The sequence below is a fragment of the Salminus brasiliensis genome, chromosome 16 (genome assembly GCF_030463535.1).
Source record: "Salminus brasiliensis chromosome 16, fSalBra1.hap2, whole genome shotgun sequence".
Lineage (NCBI taxonomy): Eukaryota > Metazoa > Chordata > Actinopteri > Characiformes > Bryconidae > Salminus > Salminus brasiliensis.
Window position 1 is genome coordinate 21,218,675 of NC_132893.1, and position 27,351 is coordinate 21,246,025.

A 27,351-nucleotide genomic window follows, 5' to 3' on the forward strand; every position below is an offset into this window, starting at 1 on the left:
CCAAGGGCTCATCAATGCAGCTGCTCAACATCAGAAAACCAAGCCAGGAAGGCCATAAAAAAAAAGCTTCCAGCTCACAATGTCCACTGGCTGAAATGACTTTGTCAGTATAGAGAGAAGCTGATAGACCAAAAAACAACAACTTTAAGACAGGACTGTTCAAATGCTGGCCAGAAAGGCAAAGCAAAGCAGTGGTGGACAGATATTAAAAATATACCTCTAAATCTACGACCTTCAAGAAACACAAGCTGAAGCGTTTGGAATGACCCTCACAGTCCCTTAATAGATCTGGATGTAATATACATAACATAATATATATATATTATAAAATAACTGTACATTAACATTAGCTGGCATTAGCTGAAAATGTTTGTTGTGAACTTGCTGCAGAGGTTTTATTTACTTTTTTGCACTTCCGAAATCAAAACATGTAATTGGGCCAGGGGTATCTAAACTATGGCATATACATGTACACTAAATTCATATAAGATTACAAGTGCTAGTCACTCTGTGACTTTCCATCATTGCCAATGCATGGAAATGCAAGACTCCTCCTCAAACCTCAAACCACATTGTGGGAATTCCGTGTCCGTGTTCCGAGTACACTGTCAGTACAAACCTGTTGTGATACATTGTGAGATTGTGTGAAGAGCATTGTCCAACAGACTCCCAAAACAGTGCGCTCTATACTGAACAGGCCATAGTCTTAGCGTCCTCAGCACCTGACCTCTGAGCTTTGAACCTGAGCGTTGTCACCTCTCGTTGCTGATGATGACAGAGGTGCCGATATAATGAGGGATGTCACTGTGGCTTTCAGGGGAGGGACTTGAGACTGGGCTCTGGCCTCTATACAAATAGGGGTTCAGCTCCTCCCCCCGATAGCCGTAGCTTTCCGTCAGGTGACTCAGGGTGTAGGGCGTGGCCGGAAAGGAGCCGTGCTTGGCCAGGACGTGGTGAAAGTTCAGAGAGACGTACGGCGACTGCGTCTGGAGGCCCATTCCCATCAGCACCCTCCTCTCATCTCCCCTGACCACTCGTCGTTCTCCGTTGCTGTCGCAGTGCCCAGGGTGTCCCGCCTGGGACTCGAAAGGCGCCTCGGTCGAACGAAGTCTGCGTCTTTGCTCCAGCAGCATGGGGAGGTGCTGGCTGAGCCCCTGGGGCGTCCGGGTCTGCTCACAACTGCTCTTACCCAGCACTCCTCCCACCAGCAGCGGGCACGAAACGGCCATCTCACCCCTCTCCGTAGGGTCTTTACTGTCTCGTAGGAGCTGCAGTTTCCTGGCCTCTGCACTGCCCTGTAGAGGCGTGTGGAGACGGCTCTCTGCCCTGCCCTGGCCCAGAGAAGGATGCTCGTACGGTTCCTCTTTAAAACGGCTGCAGGGCCTGGAGGAGGAGCAGCTGCTGAAGCCGCCATGCAGTAGATTGCTGGGGTACCCTCGGCCTACTGAGCCTCGATCTGAAGGATTAACATAAATAGTAAGACACTGGTTAATAAATTGAACTCTTGTCAAGAAACATGTACAGATACTACATTAATGGTGCAAATGTAACTTTTATTAACTTACAGCAGCAATAAACTATAAAACAAATGACATTTATCCCACATGAATCAAAGTGCTGCCAATTATTATACACTGATAATATGTAGAAGTAGGTAATATTTAAGGCTCAATAATTGTCAGGATATAGTGTTTATTGTACATTATTACAACTAACAATGTAATAATAGAGATTTTCACACAGCAAGCCTCCAATTATGTACAAAAAAATGTATTAATTTTCTCCATCTGGACTATCTCTCCTGTACAATAACAACTGACTTTCTTGCTTATGGCAGTGAGAAAAAACATTTATTAAAAATATTAAAAAGAACCATTTCCAGGTAGGCTTTTGACAGAATCGTACACCACTGTTCAAAAGGCAGGAATCATTCTTATGTCATTTTTTAGCCATAACATTAAAACCACCTGTTTAAAATTGTGTAGGTCTTCCCTTGTGTCAGTAACACGGCTCTAACATGTCGAGGCATGGACTCCACAAGACATAGCCAGCAACCTGTTTAGCAGTTGGTTCTTTAATAGACGATCTAGCCTTCACTCCCAGTGAGTGAAGTGAGTCTCGGGTGCCCATGACCCTGTCACCCTGTCACCCCTATAAAACCTGCCATTTTGGAGATGCTCTAACTGTCACAATTTGGCACTTGTTAAAGCTGCTCAGATCCTTATGCTTGTTCTTTTGTCCTGCTTCCTTTCCTCAAGAACTGCCTGTTCACTTGCTGCCTGATAATGTCCCCACACTTGACAGGTGCCATTGTAATGATTTTAATTAAGTAGTCATTCACTTCAGCTTGTAGTAGTTTTAATGTTTTGGCTAATCAGTGTATGCTGTCTAATTCTGATAAACACAAGACAAGGGTTTTGGTTTGGATGTTTAGAAATCGTATAAAATAATGTAAAGGGCCAAAGGATTCCTCCCCAATTTTAGATAGCTCTTTCTCAATGTCATGCTCCTTGACACTGGAAGGGTGAGGACTGACACGTGCCTCCTCCAACACAGGCATAACCAGCCACTGCCTCTTTTTAAACTGCTGTTGATGCAACCTCACCAGGCAAGCAATGCACTCAGAGGAAAGCGCTGGGTACCCAGCTCTGATGCAACGGCTTGTAGATGACCATGCAAGCAAGCAGCACACTGAAGTGATGTGGGGATTGTGCTCTCTCTGGCTCTGGCTGCTGATAGCAGGCAGCAAGATTCGAAAAAGCGATCCTTGAGTCATAGTGGCAGCCCCTTTGTCTGCTGGACCACTTGAAGCCCATACTAGTAATGCATGGTTGAAATATACACTTGAACAAATTCAGATTCTTTTCATGAAGTAAAAAGTCGCTAGACCTGCAAAATGTTCTTCCCACTCACACATTCTTATTACTTTAACCAAAGAATAATTTAAAAGCACTTTTATTTTTCAAGTTCCTAAAAAGACCTTTCAAGATCCTAAAGATTCCTTTTATTTTAAAGATATAAACGATATGACAAATGAAGGTCTCTATTACAAATGGGGCTTGTAAAAACTAAAAGTGGTTCCTCTATGGCATCGCTCAAAGAACCACCCAAAAGCACCTTCATTTATAAGAGCGTATGTATTAATTCACATAATACTAACAGAATATTTATATCCACATTCAGAAACAGTGGAAATAACTTGGCTGGACTGGTCAGTGGTCCGTTTGTGTGCTCACCTGTATAAGTGTTGCCGCTGGGTGTTCCTGTGGGGCTGCCAGCGTGGGGATGTAGAGGTGGCTTTGAGCTGAAAGTGTGGGGGTTTAGGAGGGGTTTGGGGGAGCAGCTGTTGCCCCAGTGGCCATCCCCTTGGGCCGGCAGAGCAGACAGGAGCTGGCCAGCTGCCTGTTCAGGGGAACTCGCCGCTGCCCGCAGCTTCCTGCAGTCCGTGGGGAAGCTTGCGTGAGTGTGTGTGTAGGGATAAGGCAGCGGCAGGCTGTAAGGCAGCACCTCGCCCGGCTCTGGGACGGGCAGTGAGACTGAGGGAAGCGAGTCTGGACTCTGTTCCTGACAGGAGGACAGACTGCAAGGGGGACTGGACTTCCAGCCGCCTCCTGGAGAAGACTCCAGCTTATCAGAGGACACAGAAACCTGCAATGGACAAATACACAAAGTATGAAAAAAAAATTCCCCCATAAGGACCCCCAAGGACCCCTTTTTCAAAAAAGTGTAGCGATGTAGTTTGTAGTATAACATGAAAAGTTTTGGTAATTTTGGTCATCTGCAGATATTTTTAGCAATCAGTCCTTTATATATATATATATATATATATATATATATATATATATATATATATATTTTTTTTTTTTTTTTTTTTTTTTTTTTTTTTTTTTTGGTGAATAAGTATATTATATGTCATATACATTTTTTTTATTTAATCAGCTAACATCACTGATTATCTTTATCTACAGTGGTATCTGTTAAAGGATATCTAAACAATAAGGGCTAAATAATAAGAGTAAAGACCTGACACACTTTGACAAGGACCAATTACAGACAATTATGGCTAGACAGCTGGGTCAGAGCATCTCCAAGCCGTCTTGTGGGGTGTTTCTGGTATGCAGTGGTCAGTACCTACCACAAGTGGTCTAATAAAGGACCACTAGTGAACCAGCAACCGGGTCATGGGCACCTAAGGATCATTTATGTGATCAACGGAGGCCCTCACAACTTACAGGGCTTAAAGGATCAGCTGCTAATGCCTTGGTGGCAGATACCACAGGACCCCTTCAGAGATCTTGTGGAGTTCATGCCTTCTTCATGATCTGTTGTGGTGGCACAAGGGGGACCTCTGCAATATAAGGCAGGTGGTACTAATGTTATGCATGTTAACTGTGTTCAAATCGATTTGTCTTTTCTGCAACTGTTACAACTTGCCTCTCAGTCCAGCACAAGGAAGATATTACATGTGCATTTATCCTGTCCTGCTTTAGATCCTTGTATCGGTTCATTCACACCACTCTAGATACTGCATAGCTGTACACATGTTTACCCTGCATGGACTTTCACATTAACATTGAGCATGTGTTCCACACTCACTCACTCACATTCTCATAACTCATGGCTTACTGTCACATTAACCATAGCTCCTCATTATCTCACTCTTTCTACTCAGCTATTCTTCTTTTTCTGTTATTTGTTGTGGTATCTGGTCTCAACCAGATTAGCCTGGGTTTCCCTTTTGAGTCTTGGTTCCTTTTAAGGTTTCTTTCTTTTGATCTGAGGGAGTTTTTCTTTGCCATGGTTCACTGTTGGATCTCTGTAATGCTGCTTTGTGACTAAATACGCTGCGAAAGGTGCTATATAAGGAATCTGAATTGAATTCAATTGAATATTAAAGATATTGTGAGTTGCTTGTATAAAGAATATAAATATTTCATTTTGCTCAAATGTGTATAATGTGTTATTTAGCAAAAAAAAAACTAAACTAAAATATTAAAACATATCATCACTGTCACGCATCTCCAAAATGTCAACTTTACAGTAGAACCTGCTTAACATTTAATAGAAGTCAATGCAAAAAGATTTTGGAGCATTTCTATTTGTCTATTCATCGTGAATTTTTGACACAATATAAAAAAAGGAGTCAAAAAGGCAAAAAAACGACTGGCAAAAATCGAGATGCGTATAAGCAACGGTTTTATGTAACTCTGTGTATTGTTGCACCTCTAATTTGTACACACAGAAAATACTCCTAACCTTTTTTTAAGAAGGAATTTCTTTTACTGATGTACCCGTTTCAATTTAATAAAACATACCATTTAACATAAGTAGGGGACATAAAAACATCCCTTCAGAAAACCTGCATTCAGCATCAATCAGATGTGTCAGTATCTCTGACTGGTACTGTATATGTGTACGTGCTTGCATTTCTGAACATGCTTGTTTGTGTGTGCCTGAAGACGCTCTGCTGGTGTACCTGTGGGTATGGGGATATTTTGGGTTTGGTTTTGATCCTGGCTGGTTTTGCTTTCAGCTGTTTGCGGGTGTCCGGAGTGGGGGGCAAGGAGCTCTTGTAGGAGAGCGCCGGTCTGGGCCTGTTCTGATCCTGAGACAACTGCAGCTCCTTATATTCCACATCGCTATAGAACACACACACACACACACACACACACAGCAAGTTAAAGTCACACACATAATTATCCTCTCCTTTAAAAGGGAAATAAGTAGAGTTTTCCGTATTACAATGATGTTGTGTTTGGCTCTTGACAGTCTACAAGCTGGGCAGATGTCTTGATTTTCTAAGCTGGCCAGACCAACAGTCCTGAGCTGCGTGACAAGCAACAAGCCGGAAAAAATGACAAGCTTATTTTAAAAGTGATAGTTTGGCAAAACAAATACACACAGTTTTCCCTTTAGCCCAAATGTGGTCAATCAGCCAAGCTGTGTGTGGTGTCTGAAGTTTACACTGGAGCTACAAGGCTAATGAGACTAACATGCGATGGAAGCTTATACCTTATAATTGCTTATAAAATGGACAGAAGTATGCAGATTGCTCAGACATCAATATGCTACTGTTATTAGACATGCTAAAACTTGTAACCACAGTGGACCAGATTCATAAATCGCACTGCCAGATCTACAGTGATCTGCAAACAGCGTTGATTACTGGCCCGTTTTACTGTTTGCCTGATACCTGGCACTACTACCCAGTGTCCCTCATTTGCAAGTGCCATTAGCGGTTTGTCACAGAATTTTACTTACAAAAAAAATCAGGCTTTAATTTCCCGCAAAGAAGCCAAAATTGAGCCAAACATTTTTACGTTCGGACTGAGCCATCAACAAATGAGACCTTTGAAAACTTAAATTTCGGGAATTCGGGTGGCCCCTCTGATAAGTGGAGCTAGGAAAAAGAGATATTAGAGAGATAAAGGGAGGTGAAGGGATGGTAGTAAGTTGCGAAATCGTCGTCATAAACACGTGAACGTGAAGAAAAGGGCCTTTAGGCATGTCCCTTTCCCCAAAATTCAACTCTGTCATAACTCCACTTTATACACTCTTAATGCTTGATCATACACTCATACAGCTACTTTAACAAGAAAGCAGGCTAATTTTGATATTTTCCTTGAGACCTGGTTGGATTGTCAAAAAATATGTCAAATAAAAAGGCCAGTCATTTCAGTGTAAACCTCTCAGTGTATTCAGTGTATTCTATTCATATTTTCTGATACTCTATTACAGTGGTCTCCAACCCTGCTCCTTGAGAGTTACCTTCCTGCAGATTGGATCCAACCATAATCCACCTCACCTCCTTAATTGGCTGAATGTGATGTGTTGTCCATGGGCTCCATGTTGGTCCCACATATGGTAACCCATCAGAGCCCCACCAGGGTCAGTGGTGGGACCAGGAAGGTTTAAACATAGGCCCATCTGAGTTGTACCCTGCACATGGGGGTCCAGATGGGACCCATGTGAGATTAGGGAGGGTTGTAATGATGAGGTTCGTTTGGGAAGCCCAAACCCAGACTCAGAGCCCATGCTCACCTGGAATCCACCTAGCCCACATTCCACCTGCATGAGCCCCACATGAGAATGTTGGCTGGGTCTCCAGAAGGAAGGTTGGAAGCCACTGCTCTATTGAAACTGGTATAGCCCTATTTACTGTCTCAACAGGGTTTAAGGTAAATGTGTAATATGTTAGAAATGCATAGATTCTCATGAGGCAAATTAATAGTCATAAGCTTCCGTCATTTGTTAGCAACATACCACTGCTTCAGGGCAAAACTAAAGATGTCTTGAACATTGATCATACCCAACACATAGAATCAACACCACAGTCTGGTGAGTTCATGCTCTTGCACATGAACACACAATTAATGATTCAGCATCACACAAGAAGCAGCAGAGAGGTCATGGGAGCATTAAGGGGGAGGTCCGGCACTCACGTAAGGACATAGTTGACACTGACGATGCAGTGTGGGCGCGAGGACCGACTGTTGTGGACGATGGTGGCATAGCTCTGGACCCACACCCAGCCGCCATGCTTGGACAGCATGCGGTAATACTTAGTGGTGACCTGCCCCTTCACCAACACTGCAAAAAGGAGGGTGAGAGGGTACGGGAGAAGGGTTGGAAAGAGAAAGAAAAGAGAGAGCTAGTTAGTTGGTTCCCAGTGCAACTTTAACAAAGACGGCCTCAATTTCTGCTGTTCTTGTTTTTTCATGTCCTTGTGTGCTTGATGTCTGCATTTCCATGGTGACGGCATGCATCAAATGGCTGTGTGCATGTGTGTAATACAATACATACATTCAGTCCAATATTTCTCAGAAGTATAAGGTACATGACACTGCTTGTCATTATGGTTAAACAAGTTCTGGCCATTTGTTTCAAATGCATTAGCATTAGGTGCGTGCATAACACTTCAGTATCTAGCAGAGTAAACATTTAACCACACTGATCTGTTTATGGCATGTTTATGGCCATGTTGTCAGTTCACAGATCATCACTGTCGAATCTCTGTATTTGCTTTACAAGTGAAGGAAAAATACATTAATGCTAATCTCTGTTATGGATCATTTCTATGGTCCATTCACCATGACATGCTATCAATATGTAAACATGCAATCCAGATGATGGTACAATACATCATATAGGTTTTATATGACAGGAAAAAAACATCAACCAGTATGCTTAAATAAGTCAACTCTTCAGCCCTCTTTATGGATACATCCTTAAAAAAGGGGTTCGTAGGTTTTAGACTGGACCATGGCTTAAATGCTTTAAAGATTCTTTGCCAGGTTACTGCTTCTACAAATGCAAGAAGTCCCTTTTTCTTATATTTATAGAAAAGACTAAGAATGTTTGGAAGAGTCTGACTCACGTAAGTGGTGTGCATATCTCAGGTGGAACACATCACAGCCGTGCACATGCTGGTACAGTGTTTTCTCGATCAGGTCCTGCGGCTCGTACCCGGTCAGTTCCGCCACTCTGGCACAGGTAGAGGAAAATAAAGAATATGAGATTAAATGCCTGAATGCCTGTGGGTTTTCACTACCAGGCATTTGCTATGTGGTTGCTGTAGTATACCAGGTGGATTCTATAGTGTTGCTAACTGGTTGCTTTGGTGTTACTGTGTGGTTGCTATGGTACTCCTGGTAGTTGTTATGGTGCTGCTAGATGTTTAATGTTGTATCACAGGTAGCTTTGCTAGGTGGTCACAATGGTGCTGTTAAGTGGTTGCCATGGCTTTCTGAATTATTGCTATGACGTTGCTAAGTGATTGCTATTGTTTTGCTACATGATCAATATAGTTTTCTGGGTGGCTGGTGTGGTGTTGCTGGGTGGTTGCGATGGTGTTTCTAGGAGACTGCAATTGCATCCTAGGCATCTGCTATGGTATCACAGGTGGATGCTATAATGTTGCTTAGTGACTGCTTAGGTGTTACTAAATGGTTGCTGTGGTACCCCATATGGTTGGCATTACTAGTGTATCTGTATCACAGTGACACTGTACACTTTTTTGCACACTTCATTCATTTTCATGGTAAAAAATCTGCAAAAATCCACTGCTACGAGGAAACTGAACATCCAATCAAAAAGCTGTAAAGAAGTGTATAGAAGAATCAGGCTGATGCACAACCATAAAAAATAATTTTATACATGATGTGAAAAAAACATGATGTGACCCTTCACAATGTGATCCATTTCAATATGAATGGACCAACAGAAGTAACTGAAAAAAATATAATAACATATGATATGGAATGAAATCCTGTTACTATATTATATATACTGTTACTACAGTGTTACTACACTGTTACTACAGTATCATTAATCTAGTACACCACATTAAAGCCATGTTTGGACATTTCTTTAAAATACATCACTTCTCAATTGGATCATCTCTGTACATCATTTCACTTCTGATTTGGATCATATGTGTGTGTGTGTGTGTGTGTGTGATCACAGTTGGTAGCTTGCCTGAACTCAAATCAGATTAAAAAAGGCTTTGAAAAGCACATCTGATTTGGGCGTTGCAGTCTGCTGAGTAAACGCAGGCTTTGTTTGTGCATGCAAATAACTTTCATTCTCCACAACGTCCTTAGTGCTGCCACAGAGAGATGTACAAATCTGGGACATTTGCAGCAATTAACACCTTGTTTCAACTTTTTAAAGTACAGTCTACTATCTATATATGTATATAAGTTCAGGGTGTGTAAGACAGGATAAAACAATAAGATGAATAATTGATTTTATATCATTTTACACATTAATATAAATAATTATATGTCAAGATTGTAAACATTTCATATTTATCCAGAGCAACAACTGGGCGTTTATTGTTACAGCAGGCGCATTCCTGATGGCATACGTGTGCACAAATGGGACATAAAGTTAACATTTCTATTAATTGGCACAGTACAGTTACAGTATTGCTCTCATAACTATAACCAGGAATCCTATCATCACTCTCATGTAAAAACCTTGTATCTCTATTTTTGCATTTTGTCAAATTGATAGAATTTAGAACAAAAGTCTTATGCATTGTGTCACTGCGCAATGTCAGTGACATGATGAATGGACCAACTGAAATGCTCCAAAGTTGACATTTTAGAGATAAACATTTTTGCATAACAGTGACAATATCTCTATGATTTAAAGTCCCAAAAACAATCAGAATGCATTTTTGCATGACAATTTTAGTTAGGCCCTCATGTCAGTTGTACACCTTATAACTATAGTTCTCACCAAATACATTTTCTCTAAAAAAAAGTACCCTGAATAGAACCCTGTGGGATTCTGCATAATATGCTATTCCGTTACATCTATCATTGTTTATAGTTGTTATAGACTAATAGTTCCAGGGTTCAAAAGGTTAGGACTGATCTTTGTAAATTAGCTGTGATTAGGACTGAGATGAGGACTGACACATGCGCAACCAGCCACTGCCTCTTTAAAGTCTTGTCGATGGAATGTCACTGGACAACCAACATTTCTTAGAGCAAAGCCGGCCAGCATCACACTAAAGTGATGTGGGGAGAGCCATTAACCCACCCGAAGGGAGCAGGGCCAACTGTGCTCTCTCCAGCTCCGGCTGCTGATGGCAGGCAGAATGACCAAACCAGTGTTCTTAGGGCCATAGTGGAACTGTTAGTCCACTGGGAGCCCCACGAACATTACATTGTTAACAAATATGACTATAACAACTAGTGGTGCAAGTCTACATAGAAGGGGTTTACAATTGACTAGATTCTTAGCTGGTGGTGGTGGTGATGATGATGATGATGATGAGGATAATGGATACTCACCTGCTGTCGAGGAAGATGAGCTTGAGGTCGAGGCTAGCACGGAACATGAACATGTTGCTGTGGAGCTTGATCTCTGTGATGCCGCTTGGGGGCAAGGAGTGACCCACGGCCACCAGCCCCACAATCTGGTAACACGACTCATACAGGCACACGTCCATCACATACTGACGGATCTTTAGGTAGCCGCTGCAGTGGATCACCTACACACAAGCACAAACACAGCAAGCTTTTTAATATAGACTTATCATGAGCTTGTCACAGTAGCGTGGCAGTGGTGCTATAAATACTATAGTCATAACAGCACAATAAAGGTTGCAGTTCCAGGCACAGCTTGGGATTAAATGCACTGTCTCTGCGGATGCAATAAAAGCTATATAAAATAAGATGAAGAAGACTACCCAGTGCCCATACAACTGCCCTCAAATTGCCACTGCTGATTTTACTCTAAGATTAGAAATTGAGGCACATGCTTCAACATTATGTCAACTGTATCTCTAGCTACTGTCCCTCCAGCAGGTGGGTGATTACCTCAGACAATCAATTCAACACTGTCAATCGAGTTTCCCTGTGCTTAATAAAAGAACTGAAAACAAACTGACTCCAAACACACTTATTATAGAAGCTCATTTGCAGATGCTGATGACATTATCTTCTATTGTAAGTGTTAACAAGACATTATGTCAAAATAATTACACACTTTCTCAAGGATAGATGTTTTATTTTACTAACTACAGTAAATCTGAGTCAAAATCTGAACCTGAAACCTGAAAGATAAGCATGTTTTCATACAACAAGCAAGTGACTTACTAATATTTGTGCTAGTCATGTCTTAATTATGAAGGTGCACCTGTGTTCATTTGCACCCCAGGCCTTGAATGCAGCCGTCCGCAGTTGCTGCTTCTTTGTGGTTCTTTCTGCTTTCAGGTTTGTCAACTGGGCTGAGCATTCTTTCACACATTCTTTTACAATTTCTAAATTTAGCTTTTGCGCTATATTTAGGGTCATTATCCATCTGTACTTTCAAGCACTATTCTATCAGTTTTGCAACATTAAACAGAATCAAAGGAGAAAGCATAGCTCTATCAGAACTTGTCTTGTTTTTTCTACGAACAGTCACATCACTGATGAACACCATTGACCCAGTTCCTTTGGAAGCCATACGCGTCTATGCCATAACAGTGCCTCCATCATGTTTGACAGATGATGGGATTCTTTTCTTTGAAACATAACCCTTTTCTTTCCTTCTCCATAGTCAGTTTCATCTGTCCAAAGACTTTTGTTCAAGAACTAAGCAGGCTGTTGCCAGTGGTTTGCATCTCACATCTACTGGATCTATTTAAATTTTCAGGAAGGCGTGTAGGCATAAGTGTAGACATTCACAGTGATACTCCTGCTTCCTCCGGATTGTTCCTGACTTTCCAGAGGAAAGAAATATCAAAGGTAAGATATCCTCTTAGTCTCGTTATTTCTCCTAGACATGGTTTAGTCCTGTTTGAGACCAATGTGAGACTTAAGCAATTCTCTCCTGGTCCTGAGAAGCAATCATTGGGTTTTCTCACTTTGATCAAAATGATTAAAATCAACAGGTGGCTTGATCTCTTTTGGTCAGACTGATCTCAGCTCAGCCTAGGCGTAAGTGTAAAATCTCCTTAGCTCTAATAAAGCTCTCTTCTAAATAGCAGAGATCTTTCAGCAGTCTATCAGAGCAGAATTAAATCGCATGCTTTTCTCTATGGTGTACAGAAGCTCTCACAGTTAAGAAACCAGTGAACAGAGATAGGACTTTTGAACTTTGGGATGACCAGATGTTGTCAAGAGGTTTTTATTTATCAAGAAAAGAATTTGGAACTGAAGAGATAGCAGAAACTTTAGGACCAGCCAACAATTTGGTACATTCTTAAAAAGATGAATTGCACAGGTTAGCTCAGCAACTTCCAGACCTTTTAGATTAGGCTGAGCTCATCAGGTCATTCCTTCATTTTAAGATTTTACCAAATTGTGAATGTGACAGGTTCTGAAGTTTCTGCCATTCTGCCATCTCTAATAAGTAATGCTTTGTTTTTGGCCATATGATGGCCTCCTTCACTTTCATCAACTCCTATTTGGACTGCAAATTGATAGTTTCAATAAACAGCTATCAAATGCAAATGCAAACTTTTTATGTTCTAAAATTGTCATATAAAGAAATAAAGAAGCCCACTTCTGGATATGAAACCGCTCATCAATCAACTGTCCGATTACTTTTGTCAATGCAATATTTTTGTTAAACCCATTTCACAACCATTGAGTTGATGTACAGAGGCACAACTACAGAAATTGTGTCACTGTTCAAGCACTTATGAACCTGACAGTACGCTGAGCTGCATATCACATCACAACACACACGGCACATTCATCTCACTGATCCTTCCCCCTCTCTTCAAGCTCACCTCTTGGGGTCTGGAGAGCAAATCAGCCTGAGCCGACTGCGCTGATGGCTGGAATCCATGGAAGTGGTGTTTGAAGGTGTGTGTGCATGTGCATGTGTGTGTCTATTATGTGAGCAGGTTCTGTCTGAGCTTAACTTTGGCCGCAGAGCTATGCTTGAGGTTTCAGTGCACATATACATACACATGTACGCATTTCTCGCCACGGAGCTCGGCTTACTAACAGCGACCTTTGTTTATCTAGCTCTCTTGCTCACTCCCGGAGTCCTGCCCATGATTTATTCTCTACTTAACATAACCGGCTTGTTTACTGCCAATGTAAATTTCAAACAAATTTCCGAAGCGATGGGCTGTGTGATTTATGAGTGACGGAGGCTGGCGTGGAGGGACTGGGGAGGGGGTCGGGGGCCTGCGCTCACGCGAGGGGAGACCCCGGCGGACACGGCATGGAAAGCAGCCGAGGCGAGAGCAGATATGTGAGCTATTACGCATTCATGTTCCATTACTGCAAGAGGACCCATTAAAACAGTTCACTTCCAGATTCTTCTGCTGAAAACAAATCACTCCCTTCTTACTGCGTGTAGCGTTGTTATTTGGCAAGTTCGTTACATATGACCCCAGGGCTCCCATATTTCTGGCACAGAAATGTGCAATGTACAGTGGTTTTAGGCACCTAAGCACACTATTTAAAAACATGCATATCAGCAATAAGAGAGTTTCTGCTTGAAAAAAAAATCCAGATCCCATCAGAACAGATGCAAATACAGTTAAAATGAACTAGAATTTCTCATTTTGAAGAAAGTAGTTCTTGTAAACTAGTCTGAAGAATTAAGCTTGGTTCCAGATTCCCCCTGTACACCCCCAGCCAGCCCTGGTCAATTTCATCTCTAGCTCACCTGATTTACCATCATTAAGCACTGAGTACCCAAGGAAGTGTTGGATGATAACTATAAATAATACTAGCTCTCCATGAAGAGAGCTTTGGAGATGTTTTAAGAAACACAGTGATGTAAAACCGCTACTTTATGGAGTTATGCACTATAACCGCTCCTCTGCCTTGATGAAAACTCGCACCCACCACTGCCCCTGCTCTACCTGGCAAGGGGAGGCTGGCTTCGGGTCCCATCAGCTCGAGTTCTTCTTCCTTGCCTTAGCTAGCAAGCGTGGTCCGCACTTTGCAAATTGTCTATTAGTATTTATACTAATATGAGTGTTTTACTGAAGAAATGTAGAACTTCTTCTCAGATATATATATATATATAATAAATACATAAATAAGTCAGTTGCTAGGTGTAGCCATAACAATACCCAGCATCAATGGCAAGAGGCATCCAGAGTCAGGGGGAGTGCGGAGGGTTTTTGACTGTAAACAAGTGAGACAGTATTCACTGTATGCGGTGAGTCAATTAAAGAAAACTCCCAAGATCGTGTCGGAAGGAGGGTGTGACAGTTGTCCCACCCCCAGCTGAATTAGAGATTCTGATTGGTTCTGCTGCAGTGTTTGACTCTCTCCCAGTTTGTGTGGTTTAGGGAGAGTGGATTTCTTTTAATAAGTAGCTGAACTAGTAGTAATGAAATAGTTGCCATTGAGAACATGTATTCTAAATGTATGTGGAGGGGTGGGGTAGAACATTTATCAGGCTGTTTCCAGCTTGCAGGCTGCATGTTTGTCACCCCTAAAGTAGATGCGAGTACATGTAGACCAATAGTGGCGATGAGAAGGCAGGACTTCAACAAATGCCTCCTGGAAATCCTGGTCATTTGATGCATTTGGTTTAGGTACTAACAGCTTGTGAGAAGTCACAGTATGCAGGAAAAAGCCCAGGTACACCAAAGTGTAAAATGCAGAAGTATGCAGTGCAGGTACTGCATAATGGTGAGTGCCAACTCACTTCAAGCACCGTAACAAAATGAATGTTTATTCTGTTTATAGAATCAGTGGAGAGCATCCTGAGGTGTGACGGCAGATCTCTGCTAATGTCTTCCATGAAATTTGACTGCTGAAGTTATTTGTAAAGCATGGAAGTGTTACTGAACGTGTTTCCGGCTAAAATCTGTACTTTGTTTGAAACGTGTTTGTGTGTGTTTGTGTGTGTGTTTACCTTGTAACCACCACACGTCAGTCCTGCGTTCCGTTTGGCTAACACACACTTCATCCTAAGGAAGAAGGAGCGCTCCATCTCATACTCTGAAATACACACAAATATCAGAGCAACGCATGTTAGACGAGTCCACCACATGGACAAAAAAATTGGGACACGTTACACTTACAGAAGCTTTAATGACATCCCATTCTAAACCAATAGGAATTCATATGGAGTTGATCACTCTTTACAGCTCTAACAGCAGGTTTGTTCCTCTGCAGGCTTTTCTGCACTACGCTCCTCAGCACTCGGTGACCCTGCTCTGTTACTTTACATGGTCTTACACTTCGTGGCTAAGTTGCTGTGGGCTCTGAAAGTTTCCACTTTTTAATAAAACCACTCACAGTTGATGGTGAAATATCTAGGAGGAAGAAATTACAGCACCACACTGGAGTTCAGTGAGCTCCTAAATGCAATGATTAAGAGGTGTGTCCCAATACTTATATGTGAATGTGTGTGTGTGTGTGTGTGTGTGTTTATTTTTGGACATTTCAAAATGTCCTCACTGTGTAGGAATACCATAGAACCTGTGTGTATGTGTGCTTGATTGGAAGGATACATGGAAGGAAAAATATATATTAAAGACACCAGTGCTATTTATACACTGATGAGCCAAAACATTGTGACAACCTGCCTACTATTCTGCTGGTAGTCCAGGTGCTACAAAAACAGCTCACCCGGCAAGATTTCTGAAGGCTTCCTGTGGTATCAAGAAACGTTCCTTTAAGTATTGTTAAGTTGTGGGATTTAACTGCCACAGTTTAAGAATTAAGTTTCAAAACTTGTGTGTAGGTATGGTAGGTGCTTTCGGTGGTGGACAGGGGTTAGCATGAGCACAATGAACGGTCTGAAGCTATGCAGACCCATATACAGCCACATTCTTTCTTTAACTTTCATAAAAAAAATTAATACTTCTGCCACACTGTCGGTTCTGCCTTTGTTGACTGTTCAGTTACTGTCTAGCATACTTATGCAGACCTTGACATGCTCTGTTGTATGAGATTTTCAATATTAGTCATTTCATCTGTGAGTGGTCTTAATGATTGGGTTATCAGTACACGACTGTATATAAGAGGAAAAAAGGCAAACATTTACTTGTTCAAAACACAAAAATAATAATGCTCTTCTACCCAACCTACACTATTTGGACAAAAGTATTGGGACACCAGCTTATTCACTGTTTCTTTTCAAATCAAAGGTATTTCAAAGAGTTTAGCCTGCTTTTGTTGGAGTCTCCACTATCCATGAAAGGCTTTCTACTAAATTTTAAAGAATTGCTGTGAGGATTTGATTGCATTCAGCAGCAACAGCATTAGCGATGCCAGGATGCTGGATGATCACCACCCCACCTCATCATAGCCGCGAAAAACTCTGTGGGTTAACCCTATAGGGTCTAGGGGCATTTTCTAGATTTTCTGGATCTTCTTAAATTTCCGAAAAAACGCATTTTGCCTTTTACAACCTCATTCAGATGTGTCAAATGGTTCTGACATGATGGGTAAGTCCTTAATTATTGTGTCCATTGGTGAGTTTCACACAAAAAACAGATGGACATACAAATCCACCAATTACAGATTAGAAGCAGATGACTGACACACAGCTCCACCAGTCAGATGACAGTAAGAGACAGAAGACAAGTTTCTCAAGCCTTCTTTATAGCCTCGTAACTCCACATGTGACAGGATGATCTCACAATGAGATGTATATAAACTCTGCCGTTTTATGAAATGTATTATTACAAAATATTAATAAAAAAACATAGTAAAACACTGGATTTAACATGGCGGCAAGTTTGTAGAGTCCAGAGAATTAAAACCACACCTTCTTCTCCCATGGAGGCCCATTATATTTCTGTTATTGAAAAAAAAGTGGTTTTACCAAAATTATGAATGTGCAATGTTTTAGTTACATTTATAAGTGTGTGTGTGTGTGTGTGTGTGTATGTGTGTGTGTACATGGTTATGATACTTACCTGGTAGAAAGTGTGGGTGAAGTGGCTGGTGGGCACTGAGCACTGCGGTCATCTCGTCATGGTCAGATGGGTGAATGTACTCAAATATACTGTTACCTGTCAACTCCACCTGCAGAGACAGAGAGACAGAGAGAGAGAGAGAGAGAGAGAGAGAGAGATTGAGAAAGACCTATTTAGCCATCATTTGTCAGTAATTAGTCAGCTTGAGTTGTTTTCAGAGTTACAGAGATGTGCTCTGAACGAACTCTAATTGTGCATGCAGTGATTCACCAGATTAATGCTCATTTGTCTTTTTAAAAGAACGTAATTCAGCAGAACTTTTAAGACAAATTGAAACATTTTTTGGGATCGGATTAGTTGTAATCTCTGATTTAAGAAGATTACCTCAGCTCATAGAAATTTAGTCTATTATGCACGGTGTGGCTGTGTGTGTGTGGGTGGGTGTGTGTGTGTGGTGGTGGTGAAACTAAAGCTAAGCTCCTACTGAAATTGATCTGTGTCTCATTCAAAGAGATGGGTCATTCGGTTGCACTCTAAAAGAAACTGACACCAGCCAGTGTAAAGGGTTAATGTCCGTGGAAAAAAAAGAGGATTTGCATGTGAAAACAAAAGCTGAGCGCAGGCCGGACTTTGATCTATTTTGCTGCGCAAATTAGCAGGGCAGGCCGGACACAGTGAGGGCCACCGTGCGCCACTTCAGCTACAAATTGCTTTCTAAGCAGCTGCGGCTCAGGCTCTAAGCTGAGCTTTGTGCCGAGCCGAAGCTTTGTGGCCGAAGGAGCAGTCCAGGCTGACGTGGTCAGGATGCAAAAGCATGCAGAGCGTGCGTCTGAACGTCCAGCGAACTTTGATTTAGATGACCATGCCTTTCTGCCTGAGGCTAGATGTCCATCTAGACAGCCCCTGGCCATGGCTTGTTCTTGTTCATTTACGATGAAGAGGCATTTTGCAAGTACGGCCGATGCCACTCTTTTAAAAATAAAGGGGCTATGAGTGGTTCTTTGAGTGATGCCATAAAAGAACCACTTTTGGGTCCATACAAAACTTCATTCACCAATATCTTCCTAAGAATTTTTGGGAGTTTGTTCCTAAGAAAACTCATCAGAGGAATCAAATTCATGATGTGTTTTTAAACTGCAGAACTGTTTGCAGCTCTGCTCTTATAATGATGGAACATCTTTGGGAAAACTGCATAAATGTGTTTTTTAGAAGAAATTTAATCTGAAGAATGGTTGATTTTTAGGAGTGATGGGTTTATTTACATGGACGGAAAGGCTTTACTATTCTAAGACTCCCGACCATGAATCTCCTGTCTCATCCTGTCTCATTTCAATTATAAACATGGTTCTTCATGGAACCAAGAGTGGATCTTCTATGGCATTGCTCAAAGAACCGTTTGTAGCACCTCTAGATTTATCAGTGTAATTGGGGTTAGAACTGCACAATAAATAGTTTAACGTGATACCGATTTTTGCAGTACCGATATTACATAAAGTAGTATGTGTAAATAAGCATTTTAACCAATCACATTGTCTTTTTCATGATCAGCCTTTCATACAAGCATTTCTGGGGGTGCCATGAATCAAGATGTTTATCTAATACAACAAAGTCCATTATTTTGAGTTAAAACAGTGCAGGCTTTCAGTTGAGCTGTTTAAGTGTCCTGTAAAAATTGTAAAGTCAGGGCAATGTAAAATAATAAATTTACTTATTATAGAGCTTAAAAATAATGTATAAATAATGTGTTCACTGTTTGTTCCCATCTGCAGGTTAGAACTGACCATGAAGGGCTGTGTTGTTGCTAGGAGTTGAACTTTTAAAATGATCCCCTGTATCTTGACAAAGCAGGCGGTTAGACAGTTGCTCCATTCTGCTGATGTAAACCATCTACTTTTTTGTGTTTAAGAAAAAACTGAGAGGTAATTTTTTTTATTTTTTTTATTTAGTGTAATTTGACAGCTCTAGGGTGGCACAACAGTCTAACTGCCTGCTCGTGAGAAAATCATAAGTTCAAATCCCAGCAAGGGCTCAGGGCTCCATTGTCAAAAGCCTCCCAGTCTGGGGACGCCATGTAATAGGGCATGTTGTAACCTACAGATGGAAATAAACAGTAAACAAATGGTGGAGGAGGAGCTACAGACTAAATATCTTAAGCCTAAAATCTTACAGTATTTTATCAATTTCAGCTGCAGCTCATTTATTAATATTTTTTGTTTGGCCCAACTCAGTATGAATTGTTGACCAAACTGAGATGCAGAACTTTGACTTAACTAAGTTGAGTTAACTCAAACAACACCATATAAATGTATCTCAAACACTCAGCTACACTACAGGACTGAACACACAGCTCACAACATCACACCACATAATATTAGTGTGTGCTGTTTCAGACTAGATTCAGTACTGGACTGAATCACAGTCATTCCTTTTTATCCTTCCAATATCCGATCCATAACTGTTCAGTTATTGGTTCTCTAATGTATAGCAACACGAACTGTAATAGGTCCATACTGTGCAGCTCTAGCTCAGGTGCGTGCACACACACACAGATTCCTATTTTTCTTTTAATTTTAGCGTGCGCCATATATTTGAATGGTCAGCAGCCAGTATATGCAGGTGTTCTCACATTAACAGCAGCAGAGATATTTGCATGCTATTGAATGTTGGGCCCGGCTCTTATGGGTGATGCTAATTTGACTACAATAGAAACAACACTTTTAAAGCCACCCACACAGATCCACACTCGGGTGTGTGAAGTGTGAATGTGTGGGATCTCAACCAATGCATCTTCCACCTTATTTTTAAGAAAGTGATCTGGAATTATTATTATTGCTTGTTAAACAAATGGAATCAGATTCTGAATCAAACACAAACAATTTTTTTCAGAAACTACAGCAAGTAACACAGAGCTGATCCTGGCTACATTTGCAAGAACAATTATTTCAAAACTTTATCACCTGATAGTTTTGAAGCACTGTACAACACACACACACACACACACACACACAATTCCAGGAATCCATCAGTGATTCCATACTTGAATTCCTCTATCTACAACTTGCATAATTTTCCATGTATTTACTAAAAATTAAACCTTCAAATTTAACAGCCGTCACAAAGTTTAGGAGGCTAAACAAATTATAAACTGACAGTTTTATATATTGTTGTTATATATAAGGTTTGAAAAACCTTCTCCACGCAGAAAAACAGCAACTTTACAGGAGAAGAAAAAACCTTTTTCATTTCCAATGAACTTTAGTGTAAAAATATTATGCAAAGTAATATCAGAGCATTTCTATTGGTCCAACACTGTCGAATATGTAAAATATTGAAAAATAGCTAAAACTTTATAACTTTATAACTTATATGCTTATTATAACTTATATGCTTATTTTTAAAAAAAAACTTAATCAAATATTAATGGAAAATTGAACATCACATCTATCGGAACTGCCAACATATGTTCTTTTCATATACATTAGCAGCATGGTGGCCTTCTGCAAGCTCTAATGAACATATAAGCAATGATACCTAAGCAATAATATACTTTATTTCTATTAGAGGATCAAATAGCACAGCCTTATTAGATCAACACCAATTAGTTGTTTATAGCTCTCATTCACATTTTCCAACAAGACTATTTTATCTCAAAATCTTTTTTGTTCAGAAAAAAGGACTGAAAGTCTTTCAGGCAATGGAAAGGGATGGTGTCTGCAGCAGCAGTAGCTGTGCTAGAGAAACACCATAGTGGGCAGTGAAGAACTCAACTATTACAAATTCATGCAAATAAATAACAAATGTTCTATGCAAAGTTCATTGTATCACTGGTGAGTTTTTTGCTCTTTGTCTATTATAAATTCCCACATTTATAATACTCAATTTCTCAAAAGCCTTTAGAATAATAGTGCACAGCAGGCCAGAGAATGGGAAACCATTAAAGTTGATTCAGGAGACAAACCAGGGTGTTTCACTCTTCTCCAGAAAATATGACCTACTTATAATACAGTCTGGGAACGATTTCTTACAAAAACACACACATTTGGTTTTGAGTAAAGGATAACCACACCAAACTGCAATTTTCTATAATAAATTCATATGTAACAATTCCATAACAAGTCCAATTCAAGCATCCATCATCCTTTAACAGTAAACAACATCCTAAAGTGGAGTTCAACCAACTTTTAAAGTACTCCTTTCTAGAGAAACCCGGCAAATCAGAGTCGCTCACAAATATCCAAAGCGTGATGTGCCTCTACAGCTACTCCACAGAAAGGTGTTGCACACACTATGGTTATGACTATGTTACCTGATGCCTGAAACATTGTGTTACTGTTGTTTTTTTCTATTTGTGGTTATATATAAATAATTTATATAAACGTTTTACACAGGACATTTTAAGGCAGCATAATCCATGAGAATTACCACCAAATCAACACTAAATATAAAACTCATGAAACAGTTCATTTACATTCACTAAATGCACTGGTTTAATTGTAAAGTTAAACTTTCCTTCATTGTTTCCTTAAAAAGTTGCTTTTACTAGGATAAATAGAGGCTCCAATGAAAGAGTTCTGAGCAGCCGTTCGGTCTCAGATTGACCTCTGATACGATGCAAAGCAGCAGGTTGGAGTGAGCACGTCTGGGTGTGTACGAATGGTCAAGTATGTGTTCTCCTCCACCGAAAGGAGTATTAAATTGATTCAAATGAGAATATCATTTCCACTTGAATGAACTACATTACACGAAGTAAGTAAACAGAAAAAACAACATTGCTGACATTGCAGATTTTACATGGAAATCATGTCCACATTTGAAATCCAACACATTACTCTGACAGTTTTCAGGACAGATATGTACTAGCTTTAAAGAACAAACCGGTCTAGTATGAAGAAATTAAAAAAAGACAATAACATCTTGGTAATCTGGTAATATCATGATGAACGGATCAGTAAAAATGCTCCAGAATGACTTGGATTAAAAAAACTAACAACTTTTTACTGTAAAGTTGCTGTTTTGGAGACACAACGTCTGAAAGCAAGGAAATGTAAGTACCTATATGTGCAAATCTATTCTGTTTATGGGTGTATAATTCATATGGACTATATTAATATTACATATAGGCACTTACAATAGTATAAAATACCTATGAGTGAAACTGTTAATAGTAGTAATAATAACAGTGTGCTTCATATGTAAATACCTATATGTTCTATTATTACATCATAGAAAATTACAATTACAAATACAATACACATGGAATATAGTATTACATATTGGTACTTCAAATATATATATATATATATATGTGTGTGTGTGAATTTTTTTATTAGATTATTAAATTTTTATTATTACTGGTAGTACAAGAGTTTGCCTCAAATGTGTTATATATATCGGCACCATGTGTCTATATTTCTATATTTATTTCTAATTTTAACTTTTTAAAGTTTTTTACATTGTAGACAAATTTCAAAAGGAATGAACCAATAGAAATGCTTCAAAATTACTTTTAAGAAGTTAAGAAGGTTTTTTCATTCTCCTGTAAAGTTGCTTTTGCAAGACAGTAACTTTATGTAAGTACCTATTTTCACTAGTTACTTGCAAATAGATAATTACATGTCCACAATAAATATACCATATGGCATATGGTAAATATGCTATATATACATATTTAAGTGTTTCTCAAGTAGATAATTACACACACACGTGAATCTTGTTTTTGACACTGTTTAAAATTTCCCTAAAAATGAACCAACAGAAACGCTCCCAAAATCTTGTGAAATAACTTTCATTGAAAGTTACGTTTTTTCCATTTTCTGTAAAAGGTTTTTTCAATGACAACAAACGTACATATATATGTATACATATATATACACAGAAACAAACCTTTGTGTGTATGTGTGGGTGTGTTTAGGATGCAGCACTTCACTGCCAGGCTATGTAAATAACAAGTGTATCACTGCTTCCAGGAATAAGAGCTTGTCTCTCTCCTTATGAACAGAACGTCTAAAGCAATTCTGAGAAAATCCCTCTCTCTCTTTCTCTCCCACTGCATCTCATCTCTTCATGCCCTAGAACACCCCCCAGAGAAATAAAGATTCCCAGCATTAACAGGATGGGTTAATATTCTGCCTGGCGTCCACGTCTCTGAGCGTGAAGCCGAAGGTGTTGGAGAGTCCACAGTGACCTCTGTGTATCGGCCTAATCTGCCTTCACTTTTCATCACCAGTTAGCAGACTGCAGCTCACTGTGCCAGACACTCCACGTGTGAAAAATAGTGACATTTGCATGACCTGAACCTCAGTGTTTTCAGTGTGCTGAACAAACACGCTTCATGCTTTCACGCGCCGCAGAACGACGTGGCGAACAAAACCAGCCCTGCAGCGAGAACTCCAGCTGATAATATTCTCCACAAATCACACAGACCCTCACCCATCTGAATCAGCAGGTGGAGATGTTTGCCTTCCATTGTTTTATTTATCACCACAGAGTCGCAAATAAAATACCTCAAAGAGCGTATCAGAGTGGCCCCTCTCTGACTGGGGCTTCGCTCCGAGAGCGCCACACATACCAGCTGAGGGTTCGGGTTTGATGTCTGGAGTAGCTGTTTGATATGGACTCACCTGTGATAAGCCGAGGTGAACTGAGGCCGTCTCAGAGATGTACATGATTTTACCGTCAGACGCCACGACAAACACGAACCCGTCCAGGGTCTGTGGGGGTAAAAAGCAGTATGATACATGTGGTGAATTTAAATGTACAGTGGAACAGACGCATCAATACAGTTCAGGACAGCACAGCCCACATGTGTAACAGACCACACTCTTATCCAGCTAAATGAAAAAAGCACAGATTGTCCAGTTTAGCTAAAGGACATTGCTGTAAGCACTGTTACACAGCTGTAGTGGGTCCGTTCACTGAATGAACATGCATCTGAACCAGGATCCTAAGCTGAACCAAGTTAAGGAAAAGAGGATTACAGAAATCTATGCATAGAGTAAACAGCCCAGAGTGCTTAATATGTTCATTGAAATGTAATAAGTGATGGTAAAATGATATATTATAATATTCATTATAAACTAAACCTGGTATCTCCAAAATGGCAACTTTACAGAAGGAGAAGTAAAAAAAAACTTCTTAGCTTTCAAGTTGATGCAAAAAATATTTTAATTTTAATTCCATCATTTTGAAGTATTTCTATTGGTCTAATTCTGACACCATGTAAAGAACACCTGCCAGATTAGGTCACACTATCTCAAAAAGTGAAAAATATCCAAAATTGTGTGACAGATTATATGCACAGTCTAATGCAATGGGTTGTTCCGTTGATTTTTTGTTTTTTTAAGTTTTTCTGTAAATTTTAGAAGGCTTAAAACGAAACATAAAATTAAAACATTTTTAATATGCCATAAGCTTATGTAGCCGTGCCTCATTTTATGTTTTATTTTTTCCGAAAATATTTAATTAAACACAAAAATAATGATTGATCATAAAATGTACAGAAAATGTATATCACATGTATATAAATACGTGTAATATATACCAATGTATTTTACTTGAGTGTATATAATATTTCATTGTAAATGTCACACACACACACTCTCTCTCTCTCTCTCTCTCTCTCTCTCTCTCTCACTCACACACAGACACAGACAAGTGTGTTCATTTTTCTCTCCCACGCACATGCTGTGTGTGTTACAGGTGGTTCTTTGTGTGGACAGTAGTGTGTTCACTAACCTGTAGCAGGTGGGATCCCAACTCTTTGGCCATGCTGTCCAGCGGGCTGATGCGGGACTGCTGACCCCACGCCTCTCCCAGACCTTACACACAAAACAGAGCTACACTGTATAAACTAAGATCAGAGGAAAACACACTCTCACAGACACACATCTTCTTTTGTCTAACTAAAGCGAAGCTACGAGTTTGAGAAGCTATAAGGTTATCACGGTATCACTGTATTCTCTCTCTCTGTATTTGCATATATACTAAGCAGAGACCCCTATGACTTACTTGAGTGTTAGGCTTTTATCGCGCTGGTCTCAAACATAACGTAAATTGTAGTGATAAATAATAAATATAATAAATAAAAGAAACCTTTAAATATGTTTTCAGGGTGTTTGTGTAAAATCGCGTTCTGTCTCCTGTTAGTCTAATAATGTGGTTTTATCTAAGTATTTTTATAAGTATATATTTTTATATAAATGTATAAAAACTGTAGCTATAATATATGTAATTATTTAAAATGGTAAAAACGTGTTTCTGTGTTACTTAAAACGAAACCCAGGAGAGCGCAAGAAAAACCGGTACAGTGAAATTTATTCACACGATAAACAAACCGCTTTAAAAATGAAACCAGGTTCACTTTAAAATACCAACTCTGAAACAGAATCCAATTACATAACATAAAAAATTAAAACGCGGGAGTTTATTAAAACACTGGGTATATTTAGCTCCTTATCACACGCGCCGTCTGGAGCTCTGACACATCGTGCAGTTTTTATAGAAGAGAGAATTAATAATCTCCTATTTTCACATTTAGATCATAAATTCATATTTTTTTTTTAATATCCAGCCTATAAGAGAGAAAGGCCGGGGACACTGTATTAAAGACTGCACTGATAATTTTCATTTGGCGTTTCTGAAAGTCTGTCTTCAGCGGAGAGGATCAACAAAATTTACATTTTACATTTACAGCTTCTTTTTTTTTTTTTTTACAGCTCATTGATAATAAATACATCTTATTCTTTATTAATAATATTTTTTAGCTACGCTTATTGCAGAAACTATGTGACAGATATAAAAAAAATCAGTGTTCAATTATTACAGCTTTTTATACCAAATTTAAATATATAAATTTGTGTATATTAATTTGTGAGAAACAAACGTTTCATAATTCATATGTGTGTATATATGTATATAAATATAACCTCGTATTTTAAGTTAATATAAAAAAAATCTAGCGTATATTGTCAGCTAATATATGTATCTATGAATATTTATATGAAATATTTTCTATTTTAATATAATAAAGAAACATTTTATTCGTCCATTTTTTTTTCATGCTACATGCTACAGTTTTGCCGCTATTCTATTTATTTGTCATTTAATAAATAAAGAGCCTTTATTAATCTACTGTTTTTATTATTAATCTTATTTTAACAGCAATAGCGTTACTTCTGTGAAGCTCACCGTCCGGAAACACGGCCCTCATCCTCAGGTAGCTGGTGGTGAGGCGGATGATGGAGGCCTTGTCCAGCTGAGAGGTGATGGCCGAGGGCAGCGGCAGCAGCTTGGCCAGTTCATAAAACTCCCCGTTTTCCTTTTCTCTCCGTGTTTTCGCCGCATTCTTCGACTTTTCCTTCATTTCTGACGAGCAGAAACTCGCTTTCGCATAATAGAGACCCCCCGTCCCTCGGCCTGTCTGCTGTGCGTGAAATCAGCGGCTCTCATAAAGTGTCTCAGTGTGTGTGAAAGCGGTCAGCCCGCGAGTGTGAGTGAGCGTCTCTCAGAGGACTCTGCAGTGTGACAGGGGCTTCAGAGTCCAGCCCTGAATGAAGTTACCACTGTTACCACTGTTAGCACTGTTAGCACTGAGAGCGGATCCTGGTCTGAGAGGCGAGACTCTACCTGACTGAGACTCCACGCTGGACTTCATGCTGTAAACACATCTCCAGTTTAGCTACCAGACGATCAGCAAAGCAGTCAAGAGGATAACACTCAGTATCATCTACCAGCATGAAACCAGCCGGTCTACGTGAAAACACACATCCTTCAGCGCTCAATTAGGAAGCAAAATACGGCCAAAACATCACCAGACGCTTCATCCTCTCCAGAGCCGGCCGGCTGGTACAACTGTCCGCGGTGAGGTGAGCTTCTGATGCGCTGCTCTACTCTCAGGGTTTCAGGTGTCCTTTAAGGTCATTAAGGCATCATACCAGCACCAGCACCATCAGGAGATATTAGCTAGCACACTGCTCGACGTGTCACTGCTCGAAAAGTTGAACGAA

The 27,351-nt window shown here is 40.0% G+C and overlaps 1 protein-coding gene across 1 annotated transcript; it reads right to left on the bottom strand.

Annotated features, from left to right (window-relative positions):
* Positions 1–733: 733 nt before the first annotated feature.
* LOC140536869 (single-minded homolog 2) lies at positions 734–26,920 on the bottom strand. Its single transcript, XM_072658932.1, has 11 exons — positions 26,534–26,920; positions 25,082–25,164; positions 23,968–24,057; positions 17,348–17,456; positions 15,334–15,419; positions 10,806–11,005; positions 8,378–8,484; positions 7,443–7,590; positions 5,477–5,639; positions 3,237–3,648; positions 734–1,456 (listed from the first exon to the last, which is right to left on the bottom strand). Exons 1-11 carry the CDS (start codon positions 26,706–26,708, stop codon positions 753–755), a joined length of 2,277 nt encoding a protein of 758 aa, XP_072515033.1. The 5' UTR covers positions 26,709–26,920; the 3' UTR covers positions 734–752.
* Between the last annotated feature and the right edge of the window lie 431 nt (positions 26,921–27,351).